This window comes from Nycticebus coucang, chromosome 3, assembly GCF_027406575.1.
Source record: "Nycticebus coucang isolate mNycCou1 chromosome 3, mNycCou1.pri, whole genome shotgun sequence".
Lineage (NCBI taxonomy): Eukaryota > Metazoa > Chordata > Mammalia > Primates > Lorisidae > Nycticebus > Nycticebus coucang.
The window spans coordinates 62025557-62044179 of NC_069782.1; the positions used below are offsets into that span (position 1 = coordinate 62025557).

Below are 18623 nucleotides of genomic sequence, written 5' to 3' on the forward strand. Positions count from 1 at the left end.
CCTTTCAGCACTAGCAGCACTTCAGTGCTGCTTTTAATAGTTTTCTCATATGACACCTCTTCAGGCAAATAGAAAGTTCTAGATAGACTTTATGGTATCTCTGAACTTTTAGAACAATCAGCTAAAACAACATATAAAGTAACTATTAGGAAAATGAGTAAAATGAAACAGCCAGCAGAGAGGTCACAGGATTCTTTCCAAGCCCATGCTCTGGCACAGCAGGGTCTATCTCCTCCCTGTATTCTCCTCCCACTCAGCAAGAGCTTTTAGGGCACGTTAGCCTCTTCCCTGGGTGCTACTTAGGGGACACTGTCCCAACCAGCTGGCCAAACAGTGATGCCATGTCTGCCCTGGGAGGGCATCCTAATGCAGAACCTGTCTCAGGGATACCTAGGGGAGACTCATGGTGTCACCAATATTTTATCATTCATATTGGAATGGAGCCCTGACTGCCCCACTGATGAAGAGCCTGAAGGCACTGTCCTGCCCAAGGACAAGCTTATCTCCCTGTGTAAAATGAAACAGCCAGCAGAGAGGAAGCAGGATATTTTCCAAGCATCCTGAGGGACTCTAAGGACACTCAGGAGCTTCCCTGTACTTTCACTATATTTTTTGAGCCTGGACAGAACCCTGCTAGGTTGAGTGTTCTGAAGAGACTGCAATAGTGTGAGGCCCGTCTCTAGGAGGTTACCCCAGGGACACTTTGGCTAGCTGCCTCCCAGAGGCACTTCCCTCGGCTGGCTCTGTGGGTGCCTGCTGTGCTGACAAGGATGGCAGTTCTGAGCACTTCTTGTGTTCCAGGACCTGGGCTCAAGGCTTCTACAGCTATTAAGGGCCCCCATTTTCCAAAGAGCCCCTTTCTAAGGTTCTGTGTTCTTCCCCCAGATGTCTCCCACATCTTCCCAGACTTCCCAGCACCTGACCTGGGCAGCATCCTGTTGCAAGAGAGCCTCACCCTGCATGATGTCAAGGCCCTGCAGCTGGCATACAGACGGCACTGCGAGGTGACTGCCCCACATCTCTCACCAGAACTGCCACATAGTCGCCAGGTGTCCCCAGCAACACCAAGGAGACAGGAGCCCTAAGTCCCCCCCACCACGTGTCCTCTCTCAGAGCAGGGGCCCTCCATCCACTTCTAGCACCTGCTTCTCTGCTCTCCTGGGATCTCTGTCAGGATTTTAGAAGACCCCACTGTGACCTACATCTTGGCTCCTTGCTTGCCGTGTTGTGGGGACATAGGATGGATATGCACCCTCATCTAACTGATGAGTTTTATTCCTAGGCAACTCTAGATGTTGTGATGAACCTCCAGTTCCACTACATTGAGAAGCTGTGGCTGTCCTTCTGGAACTCTAAGGCCTCCTCCAGTGATGGCCCAACCCCTCTACCTGCCAGGTGACTGCCCAGCATCTCAGCGGGCCACACAGCTGCAGCCTGGCTCAGTTCACAGGCCTCTGCAGACTCAACCCACATGCTGTCCCCTGCTAATGCTTATATCTGACCCACAGACAAGGGTGTCAGCTCTCCAAGAAGCAGAGCTCAGCCCCTCCTCTGTCCCTGTCATTTTCAGACTTGGTAGAATTGTTCTGTAATGCATGTAGCCATTTGCCCCTTTTCAAATCAGACAGTTTGAACACATAGGTGACGATGATGCAATCCCAAATGGAAGAGACCTCATGTTGGCCACAAGCAAGGGAAGGGACAGTGTGGTTCCCTAAGGGAAATACAGAGGCTCGGGGGTAGCAGCCTGGGAACAATCTGGAGTGGCGTAGTCAAGGCTCCAGCCCACCATCACCCAGCCCTCTGCTCACGTCAGTCCAGCAGTTCAGTCATCCCCTGCTGACTTACCCACCCAGACCCAGCCAGCTCAGCACTGTGCTCCTCCTTCCACAGTGACGAAGAGCCTGAAGGCATCATCCTGCCCAAGGACAAGCTCATCTCCCTGTGTAAACACGACTCCATCCTCAAATGGATGAGGAGCTGTGACCACATCCTCTACCAGGCCCTGGTGGAGATTCTCATCCCTGACGTGCTGCGGCCGGTCCCCAGTAAGCAGACCCTGCCCCGCTGCTTCATCTTCTGCTTTTCTGTCTCCCTACACAGTTCAGCCACCATATGCCCCTCTCTTTCACAAGAATCCAGAGGCCTGAGCAGCAGTCAGCCATCCCTGGGCTGGGACCCTCTGGCACCTGTGTTCTTCCTTTCTTCCAACCCAAGGGAGCTCATAGTGGCTCTAGGGAGCTCTACCCACCAAGAGCAGGCCAGGCAAGGTTCAGTGCTTTATGGAAGGTTTTCTGGGGGCATGAAAGCCAGCCTTTGAGAGCAGCCTGGTCACCCACAGCCCTTGCTACAGGGAAGCCACAGCCCAGGGCCTCATGGGGGTGCTGCCCCTACAGGATGTAAGCAGTATCCTGGGCCTCAAACACTCGTGCCAGGAGCACCCCAGGCATTGCCTATTATCCCGTAGGGTGGGATCACCCCATGTGAAACTCACCCTGAACAGTGGGGACAGACGGACCTGGCCATCCCTAACTCTTCCTCAGAGGCTCTGTTACTGCCTGCTTGGTTGTTCTTCTTCCCTCCATGTCACTTGTTCTTTCAGGTGGTCATTTTCATTGCATTTGCATCATCTCTTACACTCAGAGCTGATTTTCAGGGGCGATCTGCTGCCTTCTTCACTGTTAAAACCATGATCCATGTCTCCCAGGTACCTTGACACAGGCAATACGGAATTTTGCCAAGAGCTTGGAAGGCTGGTTGACGAATGCTATGAGTGACTTCCCACAGCAAGTCATCCAGACCAAGGTAACATGGGGGCAAGGTCTGGGCAGGGTCCTGAGGCAGATGAGAGGAGGAGCCCCAAAGAAAGCCAACTTTCTCTATGTGTCATGAGAGCAGCTGATACTCTCAGCGAGTGCTGAGGATGTGGTTGATGTAGAATAGGTGCTGGGAAGGCAGGAGGATCTCTTGAGCTCAGGAGTTCGAGACTAGCCTGAATAACATAGAGACCCCATCTCTACTAAATATAGAAAAATTACTGGGCATTGTGGTGCCTGTACATGTAGTCTCAGCTCCAGGAAGCTGAGGCAGGAGGATGGCTTGAGCCCAACATTTTGAGGCTATGGTGAACTATGATGACACCACTGCACTTTATCCTGGGTGACAGAGTGAGATCTTTTCTCAAAAAAAAAAAAAAAAAGTAAAGACTTGGCGTACAAGTGGAAAAGAGAATGATCACCAATCATTCTCCTAAGCATCTTATAAAAAGCTATTGGACACAGATGCAGTAGGCTTCAGGGCATCTAGTCTATCCACCTACACTTTGGAATTGGTCTGTTAGGCAGTAATTCTAAACGTCAGTGTCCCACCTAGGTAACTATTAAAAATTCATATTCCTGGCTCGGCGCCAGTCACATACACCTGAGCTGGCGGGTTCAAATCCAGCCTGGGCCCACCAAACAACAATGATGTCTGCAACTAAAAAATGGCCAGGTGTTGTGGCAGGCACCTATAATCCCAGCTACCTGGGAGGCAAAGGCAGGAGAATCGCTTGAGCCCAGGAATTGGAGGCTGCTGTGAGCTGTGATGCCACAGCACTCTACCCAGGGTGACAGCTTGAGGCTCTTTCTCAAAAAAAAAAAAAAAAATTCATATTCCCTAGCCATGCCCAGGAGGGCCCAGGAATCTGTATTTTTGGCTGAGTGTCAGAGGGCTTCCTTCCTCTTCCTTATAGAAGCAGGGTATGACTATGCTTGCCAGCACTGTGGCATCTGTCAGAGCTGCCTCCTGATGCACTGGAGAGGCCTCTAGCCTTCACTGACTCTTTCTCTTCAAGTCCTTAGAGTGACTGCAGAGAGGGGGAATCTTTCTTCCTTGCAGGAGTTGCTCCTCCCTGCATTGTCCCTGAGCCCACACGGCCCTGCAAGGAGCAGAGCAGGACGAGCTCTCCCAACAAGTGCTCACCACGAGGCCTTGCTTACAGGTTGGTGTTGTCAGTGCCTTTGCCCAGACTCTGCGGAGATACACATCCCTCAATCATCTAGCTCAGGCGGCCCGGGCAGTTCTTCAAAACACGTCCCAGATCAACCAGATGCTCAGCGACCTTAACCGCGTGGACTTTGCCAACGTGCAGGTGACTTTCTCCAGTGCAGTTCCCCAGGGCCTCCACCTGCAGAGCAGAGATGATAATTATGTGACTTCAGCCTGCATTTCAGACCTGGGTCCTCCCCTGCCCCACTGGCCTAGGCTTTTCATCCTGTGGAAAACCCAGCAGACCCACAAAATCAAGCCTACAGCAAAATCTGGCACCTAATCTGGTGCCCAGCCCACGTTAACTGCTGCATGAAGCACATCCCAGGTGCTATGACCAACACCTGTGTTCCTCTTCCTTGCAAAGGCTCCCAGCTCCCAAAGTCCTAGCACCACATTCTCCACTCTGTTGCCATTTTTCTGGCTCCATCACCTAGGCCTGGCAAAGTGCAGGCACACAGCAGGTGGTCAGCAGTCAGGTCCTGCAGCCACACTTCTGCCTCACTTCAGGCCCTGCTTTATCCATTAAGTACATAAGTACACACTCATGTTTAGAAGGGTGAGCACTTCAAAATAAAACAAACAGAAACATGGTATAGCATGAGCTTTGATCCAGAAAGACCCAGGTGTAAGTCCACAGAAGCCAGTCTTGTCCCCCAGTCCCTGGCACTCTGTTCTACCGCCTAGAAGTAGACACTAAGGGTGCTTGGCTCCCAGCTGTCAAGGCCAAGGGCATGGAGGCTTGAGCATGGCATAATGTCCCCCCTAGATGAGGGGGCATCCCTGACAGGTTTGTGTAGCCTGTCTGGAGTGTGGCTGACACTAGCCCCATCCTGAACACAGGAGCAAGCCTCTTGGGTCTGCCAGTGTGAAGAGAGCGTGGTGCAGAGGCTAGAGCAGGACTTCAAGCTGACCCTGCAGCAGCAGAGCTCCCTGGACCAGTGGGCCAGCTGGCTGGACAATGTGGTCACCCAGGTCCTGAAGCAGCATGTGGGCAGCCCCAGCTTCCCCAAGGCTGCCCGGCAGTTTTTGCTGAAATGGTCCTTTTACAGGTACGTCCCTCCTGAATTTCAGGGTTGGGGGAGTTCTGGAAGTGACCCTACCTGCCTCCTAGTCACTGAGCTTAGAGGAAAACGGGGTTTCGGAGGGTACTGAATGAATCCCCAAAACAAGTGCTTGCTCTGTGGGCCTTGTTCCTAGTGGGAACCTCCTGGGAGCAAGACCAGAACCCTACCCACGGCCTAAAGCTAAGTTGAAGCTTGCACAGACAGATAGACTTCTGGAAAAGCTCAGCAGGTGAAGCACATATTTGTCTCTGCTCTGGAGCAAACCCTCTCGAGGGGCAGGAAGAGGTGCTTTCGAAAGGCATAGGCCCACAAGAACAGACTACAGGAGAGCCCAAGAGGCAGATGAGAGACAAGAAGCAGCCTTTGAGAAGTGGTGTTGAGCGAGGTGGTCAGTTAGGACAAGCCAAACCAGAAGTTGACATTGAGCCTGCTCACTGTATCAACACAGAAGAGGCAGCCACAGCACCAGCAAGTCCCTGTCCCAGTGTCCCCCACCAGGCACAGACTGGCGTGGGTCATGGGGGATCATGTGTATATATGCGACAATTATGTATGAATACAGTAGAGCCTCCGTAAGTCGACTACCCAAGGGACCATACCAAACTGGTCAACATGCGGAGTGGTCACATTACGAACTAGAGCTGCCGTGCTGGTATGTACATGTGGTGCATGTCCAGTCTATGAAAACTAGGTCAATGTAAGGAAGTGGTCAGTGCAGAGAGGTGGTCAGCTATGGATGCTCCACTGTGTATCATAATGATATATAAAAAGAAGTTGATCCCAGGCAGTGGGTTCTCGACTGCAGGGCTGTCGCTGCCATCCATAGGTAAAACTCCTCTTGCTCAGGGAAATCTCAGTTCTTCTCCTAAGGCCCTTAGCCTGATCAGACAGAGCTCAACCATATTATCAAGGATCATTTCCTTTACTTAAAGCCAAATGATGTGAACCCTGTCTAAGAATACCTCACAGCAGTGCCTGGGTTAGTGTTTGAATAACTGAATGCTAGAGCCCAGCCAAACTAATCATCACAGAAAGTAACTATAGGAGAGAAGAAATAAGAAGGAAAAACATGACAGGATATTGAACCTTTTATCAATCCAAAAGGTTCAATATCTTTCTCTTAAAGAAGAAATTAATATTAGCTGCATATTGAACCTTTTATCAGTCCAAAAGGTTCAATATCCAGCTAATATTAATTTCTTCTTTAAGAGAAGAAAAGAAAATAATAAAAACATAACCAAGAAATACCTCTTCTGGGCAGTACCTGTAGCTCAGTGGGTAGGGTGCCAGCCACATACGTCAAGGCTGGTGGGTTCAAACCTGGCCCGGGCCTGCTAAACAACAATGACAAGTGCAACAAACAAAAAAATAGCTGGGCATTGTGGTGGGTGCCTGTAGTCCCAGCTACTTGGGAGGCTGAGGCAGGAGAATCACTTAAGCTCAAGAATTTGAGGTTGCTGTGAGCTGTGATGTCACAGCACTCTACCCAGAGCAACAGCTTCAGTCTCTTGTCTCCAAAAAAAAAACAAAAACAAAAGAAAATATCTCTTCTTAGTAGCAGATCAGTTAGCTAAATATAAATTTTTTTTTTTTTTTTGGAGGCAGAGTCTTACTTTGTCACCCTAGATAGAGTGCTGTGGCATCACAGCTCACAGCAACCTCAAACTCTTGGGCTCTAGTGATTCTCTTGCCTCAGCTTCCCAATTAGCTGGGACTACAGGCACCTGCCACAATACCTGGCTACTTTTAGAGATGACATCTCGCTCTGGCTCAGGCTGGGCTCAAACCCGGGGCTCAGGCAATCCACCTGCCTCAGCCTCCCAGAGTGCTGGGATTATAGGTGTGAGCCACCACGCCCAGCCCAGCTAAATATGAATCTTTTTTAAAAAAGTACTTTGAGGGCGGCGCCTGTGGCTCAGTGAGTAGGGCGCCAGCCCCATATGCCAAGGGTGGCGGGTTCAAACCCAGCCCCAGCCAAACTGCAACAACAACAACAAAAAAAAATCGCCGGGCATTGTGGCGGGCGCCTGTAGTCCCAGCTGCTTGGGAGGCTGAGGCAAGAGAATCGCGTAAGCCCGAGAGTCAGAGGTTGCTGTGAGCCGTGTGACGCCACGGCACTCTACCGAGGGCGGTACAGTGAGACTCTGTCTCTACAAAAAAAAAAAGTACTTTGAGAGACTGAGGTAGGAGGATATCTCTTGAGCTCAAGAGTTCAAAACCAGCCTGGGCAACATAACAAGACCCCATCTCTACAAAAAAGTTTTTTTTAATTAGCCAAGAGTGGTGGTGGCACCTGTAATCCCAGCTACTCAGGAGGCTAAAGTGGGAAGATTGCTTGAGCCCAGGAGTTCGAAGATACAGTGAGCTGTGATTGCACCACCCCATTCAAGCCTGAGTGACAGAACAAGACCCTGTCTCTAAAAAGTAATAGTATAGAGAGTAAAAATTCAAAAACAAAAAAGATATCTCAAAACTGAAGGGTACACATCTCCAATTGAAAAAGCTGCCAAGTTCCCAGCACAACAAAGAAGCCTCCGGAGGAGCTTACCTCCTTGTGGGATTTCAGGACAGCACACTTAGACCAGTCACAGAAGCTTCCAGAGAGAGAACAGGCCAGGAACCAGAGCAATGTCAGATTTCCAAGCAAAGATGTGGACATCTAGGAGGCTGTGGAGCAGGGTCCTCAGATCTCTGAAGGGAAATTATTTCTAGGCAGTGGAGCCAGGGCTTCAGCAGGGACGTTGCCCAGAAGGAGGCCTGTGCATACCGAGATGATCCCTGCAGCTCTATGGGAGAGTTTTGGTCTCACTGAGTGATAAATACAGGGAAAATTTTGCATCTTTTTCTAAAAAGAGCTAGTCATTACCCCCTGAAAACAATGACACCAAGGCTGTGGGGTAGTTGGGTGCATCACTCCAGCCACCCCATCCTCATGGGGGTGGGCTTTGGGGAAAGAGGCATTAGGGGCCAAGCTAGGTGCAAGAGGAGGTTTGCAGCTATGGTTAATAACTAAATATGAACAGCTTCAGTGTTTTTGTTGTTGTTGCTGTTGTTTATAAACAGGGTCTTGCTCTGTCACCCAGGCTGGAGTGCAGTGGCATAATCACAGCTCAGTGCAGCCTCCAACTTGGAACACAAGCAGGCTCCTGCCTCTCGGTGTTATCCATAGTGTGTCTCTCTTTCCTTTTCTAGTCCTTTCTGTTCCCTTCTTTCCTGCATCAGCTTTGAGAGCTTATGAGTTTTACTGTGAGATGGGCCTCAGGGGCTAGAGGCTAACCGGCAGGTGTTCTTGGAGGCCACAGTTTTTGACCAGATGCCACATTGTATAATTCCTATAGATCAGGGGTTGCCTTTTCTATAAAGAACCAGATAGTATTTGACACTGTCATGGGGAAAGACAACATACGCAGGAGCAGGCATGGTGTGTGCTAGTTAAACTCCATCTGTGGACACAGAGGTGCATTGCATATAATTTTCACACATCAACAGAGACCACTTTTGATTCTTTCTAACCATTTCAAAATGTGCAAACCATCTTCAGCTCATGGGCTGAGGGCTGGATGTGGTCTGGATCTGGACCATGATCTGCCAGGCCTCTGCTTTAGATGGAGAGTAATGCACCCTGGAGGTGGCACCAGCCACTAGTCTGCACTCTGACTCAGATCAAAAATGCCAGTAGGGAAAGTCAGGAACTGGAAACCAACTTCCTGTGCTTGTGCTAGAGACAGTCACATTCATGTTTCAGAGCAGCCCTGTGTGGTCTCTGGGAGTGAGTGATCAGCCCTGCCCCTGCCAGCTGGTCACACCCGACTCAGGGTATCTGGCAGGTGTAGGACCCAGGGTTCTCAGACAAGCAGGGGGCAGGGCGCACTTTGCTTTTGCAAAGCTTAGACTAAGGTCCCAAGATCTAGGCTCTCCAGAAAGGCCTCCCACCTCTGCCCACTTGCCCCCAGCTCCATGGTGATCCGGGACCTGACCCTGCGCAGTGCCGCCAGCTTTGGCTCCTTCCACCTCATCCGCCTGCTCTACGACGAGTACATGTTCTACCTGGTTGAGCACCGTGTGGCTGAGGCCACTGGGGAGACACCGATCGCTGTGATGGGGGAGGTGAGGCCCCTCTGCCCTACCCCTGCTCACTGTGACTCTGGCAGGCTTCCTGCCTCACCTAGGAGGCCACAGATACCACCTGTGGGTTTCTTTATATAATATAACACATACCATCTTAAAGTGCACAGTTCAGTGGCTCATTTAGTACATTTACAGTGTTCAGTTGTCCACTGCTCTCTAGTTCCAGGACATTCCATCACCCCAAAAGGAAACCCATCCCCATCAGCAGTTTCTCCCTATCTTTTCTCTGACCCACTGGCAACCACAGCTCTACTCCCCATCTCTGTGGACAGAGTCACACACCGTGTGTCCTTCTGTGTCCAGCTTCTCTCATGACGTCCTTGAGGTCCATGCACATTGCAGCCTGTGTGAGAGCCTCCTTCCTTGTCATGACTGAGTGACATTCCACTTTGTGGGTGTACCATGTTGGGTTTGTCCACTCACGCCTTGTTTTGGGCATTTGGCTGCTGTGAGCATGCCTGTGTGAGTCTTTGTATACACACTTGTTTTCAGTTCTTTGGGGTCTGCACCTCAGAGTAGACTTGGCGGGCTGTATGGGGATGCTTTGAGGAAGAAGTGAGGGGATGCTTGATGAATGGCAGGGCTCCCTGCACACTCACTGCTCAGAGGAAGCCCTGGTGTTGTGAATTCCTCACAGTGGCCCTGGGCTCTGGGGCAACCATGAGGTAGTTTTGTGCCATGTACAGACTCTAGAGGAGTAGAGATAGCTTGGCCCTGGTCCCCACACCAACACTAAAGCCAGAGGAGCCATACCTGAGGAACCGTGGGTGCCCTATCTCTCACTGGCCTGAGCAGCACCTCCCAGAAAGGTGAGAGGGGCCTTGGCCAGACACCTGACAGCATCAGAGGCCCCACCACCACAGGGCAGAACCCCACTCACTCTACTGTCAGTGAGGACATAGCTCAAGATGCGCTTGGCTGATGTCTCTGGGACTGAAGGACAGCTATCACCCTCTGTGGACACCCTGACTCTGGGTTTCTCTTTCAGTTCAATGATCTCTCCTCCCTGTCACTGACGCTGCTTGACAAAGGTGGGTACATCCCTGGCTTTCCCTCCCTGGGCTTGTAACCCTCGACTTGGCCTGGCCACCCCATCTCATGACAAGCAGTTGGAAACTGGTGCAGCCTCTTGGCAGGGAAGGCCCATAGAAGCTGACATCCAGATGGCGGAGGGTGCCTGGGCAGCAGCCACATCCCCGTGATGTCCCTGAAGACTGGCTCGGCTGGCCCAGAACTTGATCCCACCATCCAGGCAGCTCCACATCAGGCCCAGAGCAGCAAGACCCTGGTCAGGACTGGGTGGCCCATAGCTTCCTGCACCAACACCCAGAGAGAGAATGGGACAGACAGGCCAGAGAGAGCCCAGCCTTGCGGGGAGCATGGCCCAGACCAGTCAGCTGGTCAGGGGAGGGCATGAGACAGAGGCTCCCTCGACAGCACAGGAGGACAGAACAGGCCAGAGCAGAGGCCGAGGTAGCTGCACAGGCTGCCATGTGTCCTTGAGGCCCTGGCCTGTTCGTGCCTGTGTAACTTTATGAATATTTGATTTTCTCTCTCTCTTCTTCCCATGGCTCTCCCACCCCCAACATACAGACGACCTTGGTGAAGAGCAGCATGGCAATGAGGCCGACCTGGACTGCCGCAGCCTTGGCGAACCCCTGGTGAAGCGGGAGCGCAATGACCCCAACCACAACCTGCAGGGCATCTAGCACCCATAGGCGCCTCCCAAGAGGTTCCGGAAGATGTTGCCCAGCCACTCTGAGAACCTGGACTTCACCGGCTCTACCACATTCGTGTCTCTTAGATGATGTGATGTTTACTCTGACTCAAGGGAGGCTCCCAGGGTTAGTGCTCTTAAAGGACGAGATACTGTTCAAGAAGAAGAATGGAGTTACAGCTGCAGAAGCTCACAGCAGGCTCCCACTGCCATGGCTGTGTTCTGAGCTTCTGAGTGCCTGAGCAGCCCTCCAGGGGCTTATTCAAGACAAAGTGTCCCCTGACAGAATTGTGAACTTTGGCCAGAGTCCCTGAAGGGTCGTGCTGAGAGCGTTGGTCCCTCCATTCAGCTGCTACCAATTTTCGACATGATTTAAAAGAAAAATCTGCAGAGCCTAAGAAGAAAGGGACAGCTTCTGACCCCCTTGTCCTACCATTGTTGAATAGGTACAGAGCTCGCCAGCATCCATGGGGTCCCCTCAGGAATGGAAAGCGGAGTGTCCTCACTCTGGTGCCTCTGTCAGGAAAGAATGGACCCATCTCAGCAGCTGCACCTCATAGCCTTTCGTGAATTAGGCCATCCTCTGCTTCCCACCCTGCTTGACTCTGCTGGGGCAGGGAGGCCAGTGGCCCATGGGAAGCTAGATCACTAGGCACCAAAAGATTGTATGGAAGCAGCTGGCAGTCCCACTGTCCCTGGCTGGATCGACAGCCTAAAAAAGAACAAGCCATGGAAACAGTCCCACTCATGCCAAGACATAATAGCATCTTTTTAAAAATTAAAACCAGACGTTTTTTCAGCAACAGGAAGGTTGTGGAGTTCTGTCCAGTTCACAGTCAACACCAAGCCAAACTGCTAGCTCTGGAATGAGTCTGTTTGCCTTTGGAAGGCAGCCACCCCACAGGTACAAACAAGGTGCCTATGACCACTCCGTGCAGTCTTCTAGAATGCCTCCCTCTGAATTCACTATCCTTGGGTACTCTGACCCATCTCAACCTCTTCAGAGTCAAAACTCTTTGGGGACAGACACCCTTAACTTTAAGATGCTCCAAATTTGCCTCCATGGAAATACGTAGCTGTTGCATTTGGTTAGCTACTTGCAGGAGTCCTGTCCCAAAACCAGCGAGAGAGGAAGACAGACCTCGGTCTAGGAAGCACCATCTAATGAAATGCAATAGTTTCTCTTTTTGGAAATATGTTTATACCGATAGTTTTGTGCTCTAATTGTTATTAGAATGTTTCTTATGAATGTGTATATTGCCGTGTATTCAGTTCTAAGTATTTTATTCTCATTCACACAGAAGGTACTAATGTATAAAGGTATTAATGCATTCATGTGGCCTTTAAAACCCTCCCTTCATGGCTTTGCTTCACTCTGCCTGCACCAGAGCAGAGTAGGGAAGGAAGAGAAAGATGCACCCTTACCTTAGAAACAGAAATCCATAGTAATCACAATGTTGATCTGGTCTTACAGTTCAAAACTTAGATGAAATTGGACAGAAAGAATGTCTTTAAAATACATGTCTCCTCCCTGGGATACACTTAAGCTCATGGTTGGCAGATTGTAATGACCTGGCTTTTCTTCCATTTGTGGTAACCAATACAAACTGAGTTTCTGCCTATGTTCTGTCCAGTCTGTCACAGGATCCGCGGGGAGAGAGAAAAATGGCAGTAAAGTCATTCTCGTTTTTCATAGTAATAAACATCCTCCCATCCTCCCCCAAGCCACTCCACCTGCCCAGCAGTGCCCCTGAGGGTGAGATGCACCCTCCTACCTGTCAGCCCCTGCTGCCCTGGAACACCACTGCAGCCAGCTTGGCCACTTCAGGCCCAGAGATGTGTCCTGCTCACATTGTGAGCACACTAGCCGCCTTCAGATGTGGTAGAGTGACGCAGCCAGGGCTACTCCTCAGGGTTTGTCAGCGTAGCGGTGGGGCCAAACTCCAGGGTCACTTGAGAATCATTGCATAAGCTTGTCACAAAATGAATGGTTCCTGGACTCAAGTCTGACTTGGTGAGATTAGGGTGGGGGTGGCTATAGGACTTGAAGGAGCTCCACAGAGGAGAGTGCTGGGCTCACGAACCAGGGAGAGGACCCACAGGCTGTACGACATCCCAGCAAGGCTGACACAGTTCCTGGTCAGCTACCGCTGAAATCTGCTTGGATCCCAAGCTGGTGCCCTTCTGTCCCAGAAAGAAGGCCTGGCATCCCGGGTGGCACTAGAATTGCCCATCACTCACCTGGACTGAGAGATCCTTAGACTGACCTCAGTGTAGTGCTCTGGTCTCACCACCTTGAAATTCTTAATTTTTGGAGAAAGCGCCCATGTTTTAATTTTGTACTTAGCCACCAGGTGTGTGGCTCATCCCAGGGAGCTGCTGGGACTCAACATGTCCCTACTGTGCTGACTCCTTCCAGGCTCCAAGTGTCGGGTAGGAGTCTACTCCTTCCAACCTATGGGGGCCTTGATTTCAGACCTGCTGCACCTGAACCAGATCAGACAAGTAGCAACCCTTCCACAAGCAGCAGTGCTCCCAGCCGCCGCCTCAGAGATCCAGGCCCCATGTGGGACTACAGAGTCCTGGACAAGAGACCCAGCTGTTCCCTTGGAGCCTGTGAGTCTGGTGACAGAGTGGAAGCTCATAAGCAGCTCTGGTGATGGTGCCCCAGAGGTGGCCACCTGAGGAGAGAGGAGTGTGCTCAAGGTCCTCAGGCTGGCAAGTGCCTCACAGGGCCCATTGGTTAGGGTCCCAGGGTGCACATATCTCACAAATAAGAAGAACCTTGGTCCTTCCAAGCACTCGTAGGAGGCACTGACTGTAATCACAGCAGGCTCCACACTAGATGCTTCTGACCCATCTCCTCTTTTTTACAATCTTTTACTATCTTTTGCCCTCGTTTTTGTTTGTTTGTTTGTTTTTGAGACAGTCTCACTTTATCACCCTCAGTAGAGTGCTGTGGTGTCACAGCTCACAGCAACCTCCATCTCCTGGGTTTTTTAGGCGATTCTCTCGCCTCAGCCTCCCAAGTAGCTGGGACTACAGGTGCCCACCACAACACCCGGCTATTTTTTTGTTGCAGTTTGGCCGGGGCTGGGTTTGAACCCACCACCCTCAGCATATGGGGCTGGCACCCTACCCCACTGAGCCATAGGTGCCGCCCTATTGCCCTCATTTTACACATCAAAGCTGCTGGCTGGAATGCACATATGATGGCTAGAGCATCAGCAGCCATCTTGGAACTGGAGGTGGAAGTGTTATGATAAGGATGACAAAGCAATGACACAGAAGGGGCCTGGGTCCCTAGTGATAATGTAACTGCTTAATAGCCTCCAGACAGACCGCAGAAAGGGTGGTCAGGGGTCTCTCACATGACCTATCTATCTTCACAAACTGGTGGCAGGTTCACACATAACACACACACTCTCTCAGTGGCAAGTATGCTAAGAAGGGAGGATGCTCTGGCTGAGAGTGTCCCCTGTCTCCTGGTTTTCCTTCTGCCATTCTGGCTGCTGCCCCTCTGCCCCTGGGAACTGCCCTCTTCTCTTTCCACATCCTTAGTGACTGGGACCATTCCCACGAGGGAAGCAACACTCCACATGCTGCCAACTTGCTCCATTTTCTCTCAGAGCCTCACAAGCACCTGGTCCTCAACAGGAAGACAGGAGCTGGGCATCTGCTGCTCCACATGTCTCCATCGAAGCACAGGCTGCCATCCCTCCCCTGCAGTGCCCTTCTTCTCAGCTCCATAATTCCTAACTGTGTCTTCAAGTAAACTATTTACTTTCATTGGATTTCCCATCTGGAAAAACAATGATAAAAATACTCAGCTAGAGAATGATGCCCCATGATCATACCAATGTACACAGCTGTGATTTAATAAAAAAATACCCACCTGACAGTGCTGTTGTGAGAAATAATATAGGCCAAGCACAGTGGCTCACACCTGTAATCCCCACATTCTGGGAGGCCAAGGCAGGTGGATTGCCTGAGCTCAGGAGTTCGAGACCAGCCTGAGAAAGAGCCAGACCCCATCTCTAAAAACAGCTGGGTGTTGTGGCGCCTGTAGTCCCAGCTACTTGGGAGGCTGAGGCAAGAGGATCTCTTGAGGCCAGGAATTTGAGGTTGCTGTGAGCTATGATGCCACAGCAGTCTACCAAGGGTAACAAAGTAAGATTCTAACAAAGGAAGGGGGTGGGGGAGGAAAGGAAAGAAAGGAAGAAAAAACACACCTGTAATCCCAGTTGGCTCACACCTGTAGTCCCAGAACTCTGGGAGGCCAAGGTAGGAGAATCCCTTGAGCTCAGGAGTTCAAGTCCAGCCTGAGCAAGAGTGAGGCCCCATCTCTACTAAAAATAAAAAAACTAGCCAGGCATTGTGGTGGACGCCTGTAGTCCTAGCTACCCAGAGGTCGAGGCAAGAGGATCACTTGAGTTCAAGAGTTTAAGGTTGCGGGCTGAACCTGAGTAGGGCACCAGCCCCATATTCTGAGGGTGGCGGGTTTGAACCCAGCCCCGGCCAAACTGCAACAAAAAAATAGCCAGATGTTGTGGCAGGCACCTGTAGTTCCAGCTACTCGGGAGGCTGAGGCAAGAGAATCACCTAAGCCCAAGAGCTGGAGGTAGCTGTGAGCTGTGATGGCATGGCACTCTACTGAGGGCGACAAAGTAAATTAAAAAAAATAAGAGTTTGAGATTGCTGTGAGCTGTGATGATACCACTGCAAACTACCCCAGGCGACAGAGTAAGACTGTCTCCAAAAAAAATTTTTTAAAAAGCACTGGAGTAAGCCTCGATAAGTGTTTCTTCCTTTGTATACTTGGACAGGTGGGGCTGGATCATCCTCTGTGCTGCCCTGGGCCCTGCACGGTGCTGAGTAGCAGCCCTGGCCTCTGCCCACTGCACTCCAGGAGTACACCAACCTCAGTCCTGACTACCAAATTGAGTCCAGACACTGCCACTATCCTCTGCAAACTGGAAGCATCTTCCTCTTCAGCACTGAACTTTTTATTTTTAATTGGTAATTCTTTTGGAAAGGCTTGCTGAATGCTACCCACCTAGATTAGGATCTCTTACACCCCCAAGTGACCTTCCACACTCTATAGTAATTGTTTGCAAATCTCTTTTTCCCATAAGTTCTATGGGTGAGTAGATTTCACCTCCCTTGCTCAATGCTGTATTTCCTGGTCTAACACAGCTCAGCAGGCAGTGGGAGAGAATGGGAGTGCAAGAGTGAGTGAGGAAGGCTTGTCACAGAAGATGACACAGTGATCCTGGGGAGGCAGGGAAAGCGTGCCCTGGCAAAGGAGAGAAAAAGTCTGGAGGAGGCTGAGAAATGGGCAAACTAAAGGAACTGGATTCATGTAAGGGGTCACCACTGAGGAGTTTTGATGTACTCGAAGCTGGGCTTTAGAAAGATTTATTCTGCTAGGAACAATTACATAGCAAGAAAAAAAAAAAATGGAAGCAGGGAGGCCAGTTAGGTGTTTATTAAAATCATACAAGTGGCTTGGCACCCATAGTTCAGTGGTTAGGGCGCCAGCCACATACACCAGGGAGGTTCAAGCCCAGCCCAGGCCTGCTGAATAACAATGACAACTACAGCAAAAAATAGTCGGGCATTGTGGTGGGGTGCCTGTAGCCCCAGCTACTTGGGAGGCTGAGGCAAGAGAATTGCTTAAGCCCAAGAGTTGAGGTTGGTTGCTGTGAGCTGTGATACCACGGCACTCTACCCAGGGTGACATAGTGAGACTTTGTCTCAATAAATAAATAAAATAAAAGGAAAATAATACAAGTGAGGGGGATATGGGCATGGAGAAAAGTGCCCTGTTTGCCCCATGGTGGCCAAAGGGCTGAGGAAAACAAGTTAGTGGGTTATGACCAGATTTTCTTTAATGAACCAGGATAGAAATCTGTCTACGGGCCATACCACCCTGAACGTACCCAGTCTTGTCTGATCTCGGAAGCTAAGCAGGGTCAGGCCTGGTTAGTACTTGGATGGGAGAAATCAAAGCCATCAGGAGTGTCAATGTATTTTTAAACTGCCTTTGTAATTTTTTTTTTTTTTTTGAGACAGAGTTGCCCTTGGTAGACTTCAGTGGCATCATAGTTCACAGCAACCTCAAACTTTTGGGCTAAAGTGATCCTCTTGCCTCAGCCTCCCAAGTAGCTGAGACTATAGGCGCCCAACACAGTGCGTGGTTATTTTGTCTACTTTTAGTAGAGATGGGGATCTCCCTCTTGCTCAGGCTGGTCTCAAACTCCTGAGCTCAAGGCATCCTCCCACCTTAGCTTCCCAGAGTGCTGGGCTTATAGGCCTAAGCCACCAATGCTTGGTTAGCTTTGTGAAATTTTTATTTAGTGTGTGTGTGTGTATGTGTGTGTGTGCATGCACATGCACACATATATATACATAACATGCATTGTACAGCGCTGCAATGTAAAAACTCACAATACTAGAGTCATTCTCAACCTATTTGAGATCACAGGCCTCCTCTAGAATCCTCCGTCATGAATACTTACAGGGTTTTGCTATTCAGCATTCGTCCTGCCTCCTTTTGGAATAGCACCCTGATTATTTTGGGGGAATGACTTTTCTCCTGTGGTTTTAAATACTGTCTTCACGTGGGTGGCTCTCACACATGGAGGGAAGCTGTTCCAGGCGAAGGGACAGGACGAGTTCAGCATGTGTGGGGAGCAGGGAGCAAGGAGGCCAGTCTGGCTGGCACTAGATGCTTCTACTTGGATGTCTCAAACGGCACCTGAGAGCAGTGGCTGGTCACACAGAAGCACCTGCTCAATAAGTAGTGGAGGGATGAGTTACTTGGGAGGTGAGGTTAATAACATGCCCCACATGCTGGTCCCAAGTGACTCTTTCTCCTTAGAATCTGAACTGCAAGGTGAATTGTAAAGCTGAAAGCCATCAAAGTTCAGCCATTCTCAGGGAGGTACCTCGCTAATTTTGCCCAGCGGGCCCCCAAGACCCTCTGGGGCTGCCATTTCTTCTCCTTTCCCTTTAATCTTATGGACATCTTCCTAACTTTCCAGCAAAGCTCCTTGGCTTAGGTCTACCACAGATGTTCTGGGGAGATTGCAACTAGTCTCGAAACATATATATCCTCAGTACCCACGAATTTTGCAGCCAGACTCAGAGATTGCAACTAGTCTCAAAACAGATATACTCTATATATCTGACTCCTTGAAACCCTCCTGACCTGAGAGCCCCTGTCTACAGGTGTTGCTTTTGCAGTGTTTTTTAGCTTTTGCAGTGACTGCTTGGCAACTGCAGTCAACCTAGGAGCATCGTCTTGAGAAAGCAAAGTACAACTGAGACGTCCTGCATCACCTGCATGACCTGGCTCACAGACGACGCCAGATCTTTAACAGATGCCGAGCCTTGGCATTCTAATAAGTACAGTTACTCAGAGGAAACTGCGCCCAGCCCAGCTGTGAATGCACTCCAATCCTCTGCTGCCCCGCAGTGGTCACTGTGTGACACAGCCTCTTCCTTTTCACCAGGGTCACTGCCAGCTTGGATTTTGCCCTGAAGCTAGAGCACCATGGGAAAGAGTGAAAAAGCTAGTTTCCTTTCTTCCCCTTCCCCCCGCACCCCTTCTCTTCCTCTAATGTTCTATTTTTATTTACACAGATTCAAAAAGTCTCCCCACAAGATACTCAGTAATT

General features: G+C 50.4%; 1 protein-coding gene across 10 annotated transcripts in view; it reads left to right on the forward strand.

The window, feature by feature from the left end:
* The window catches only part of RFX2 (regulatory factor X2), a 136024-nt gene extending 121235 nt beyond the window's left edge, over positions 1–14789 (forward strand). For all 10 annotated transcript variants that reach the window (XM_053585956.1, XM_053585962.1, XM_053585963.1 and 7 more), the window contains 9 exons: positions 886–1004; positions 1283–1395; positions 1894–2048; positions 2708–2805; positions 3983–4132; positions 4873–5081; positions 9050–9203; positions 10213–10255; positions 10818–14789. In XM_053585956.1, the coding sequence (XP_053441931.1) occupies positions 886–1004; positions 1283–1395; positions 1894–2048; positions 2708–2805; positions 3983–4132; positions 4873–5081; positions 9050–9203; positions 10213–10255; positions 10818–10933 (1157 nt within the window). In that variant the 3' untranslated portion in view covers positions 10934–14789. The remainder of the gene's footprint in view (positions 1–885; positions 1005–1282; positions 1396–1893; positions 2049–2707; positions 2806–3982; positions 4133–4872; positions 5082–9049; positions 9204–10212; positions 10256–10817) is intronic.
* The last annotated feature ends 3834 nt before the right edge of the window (positions 14790–18623 follow it).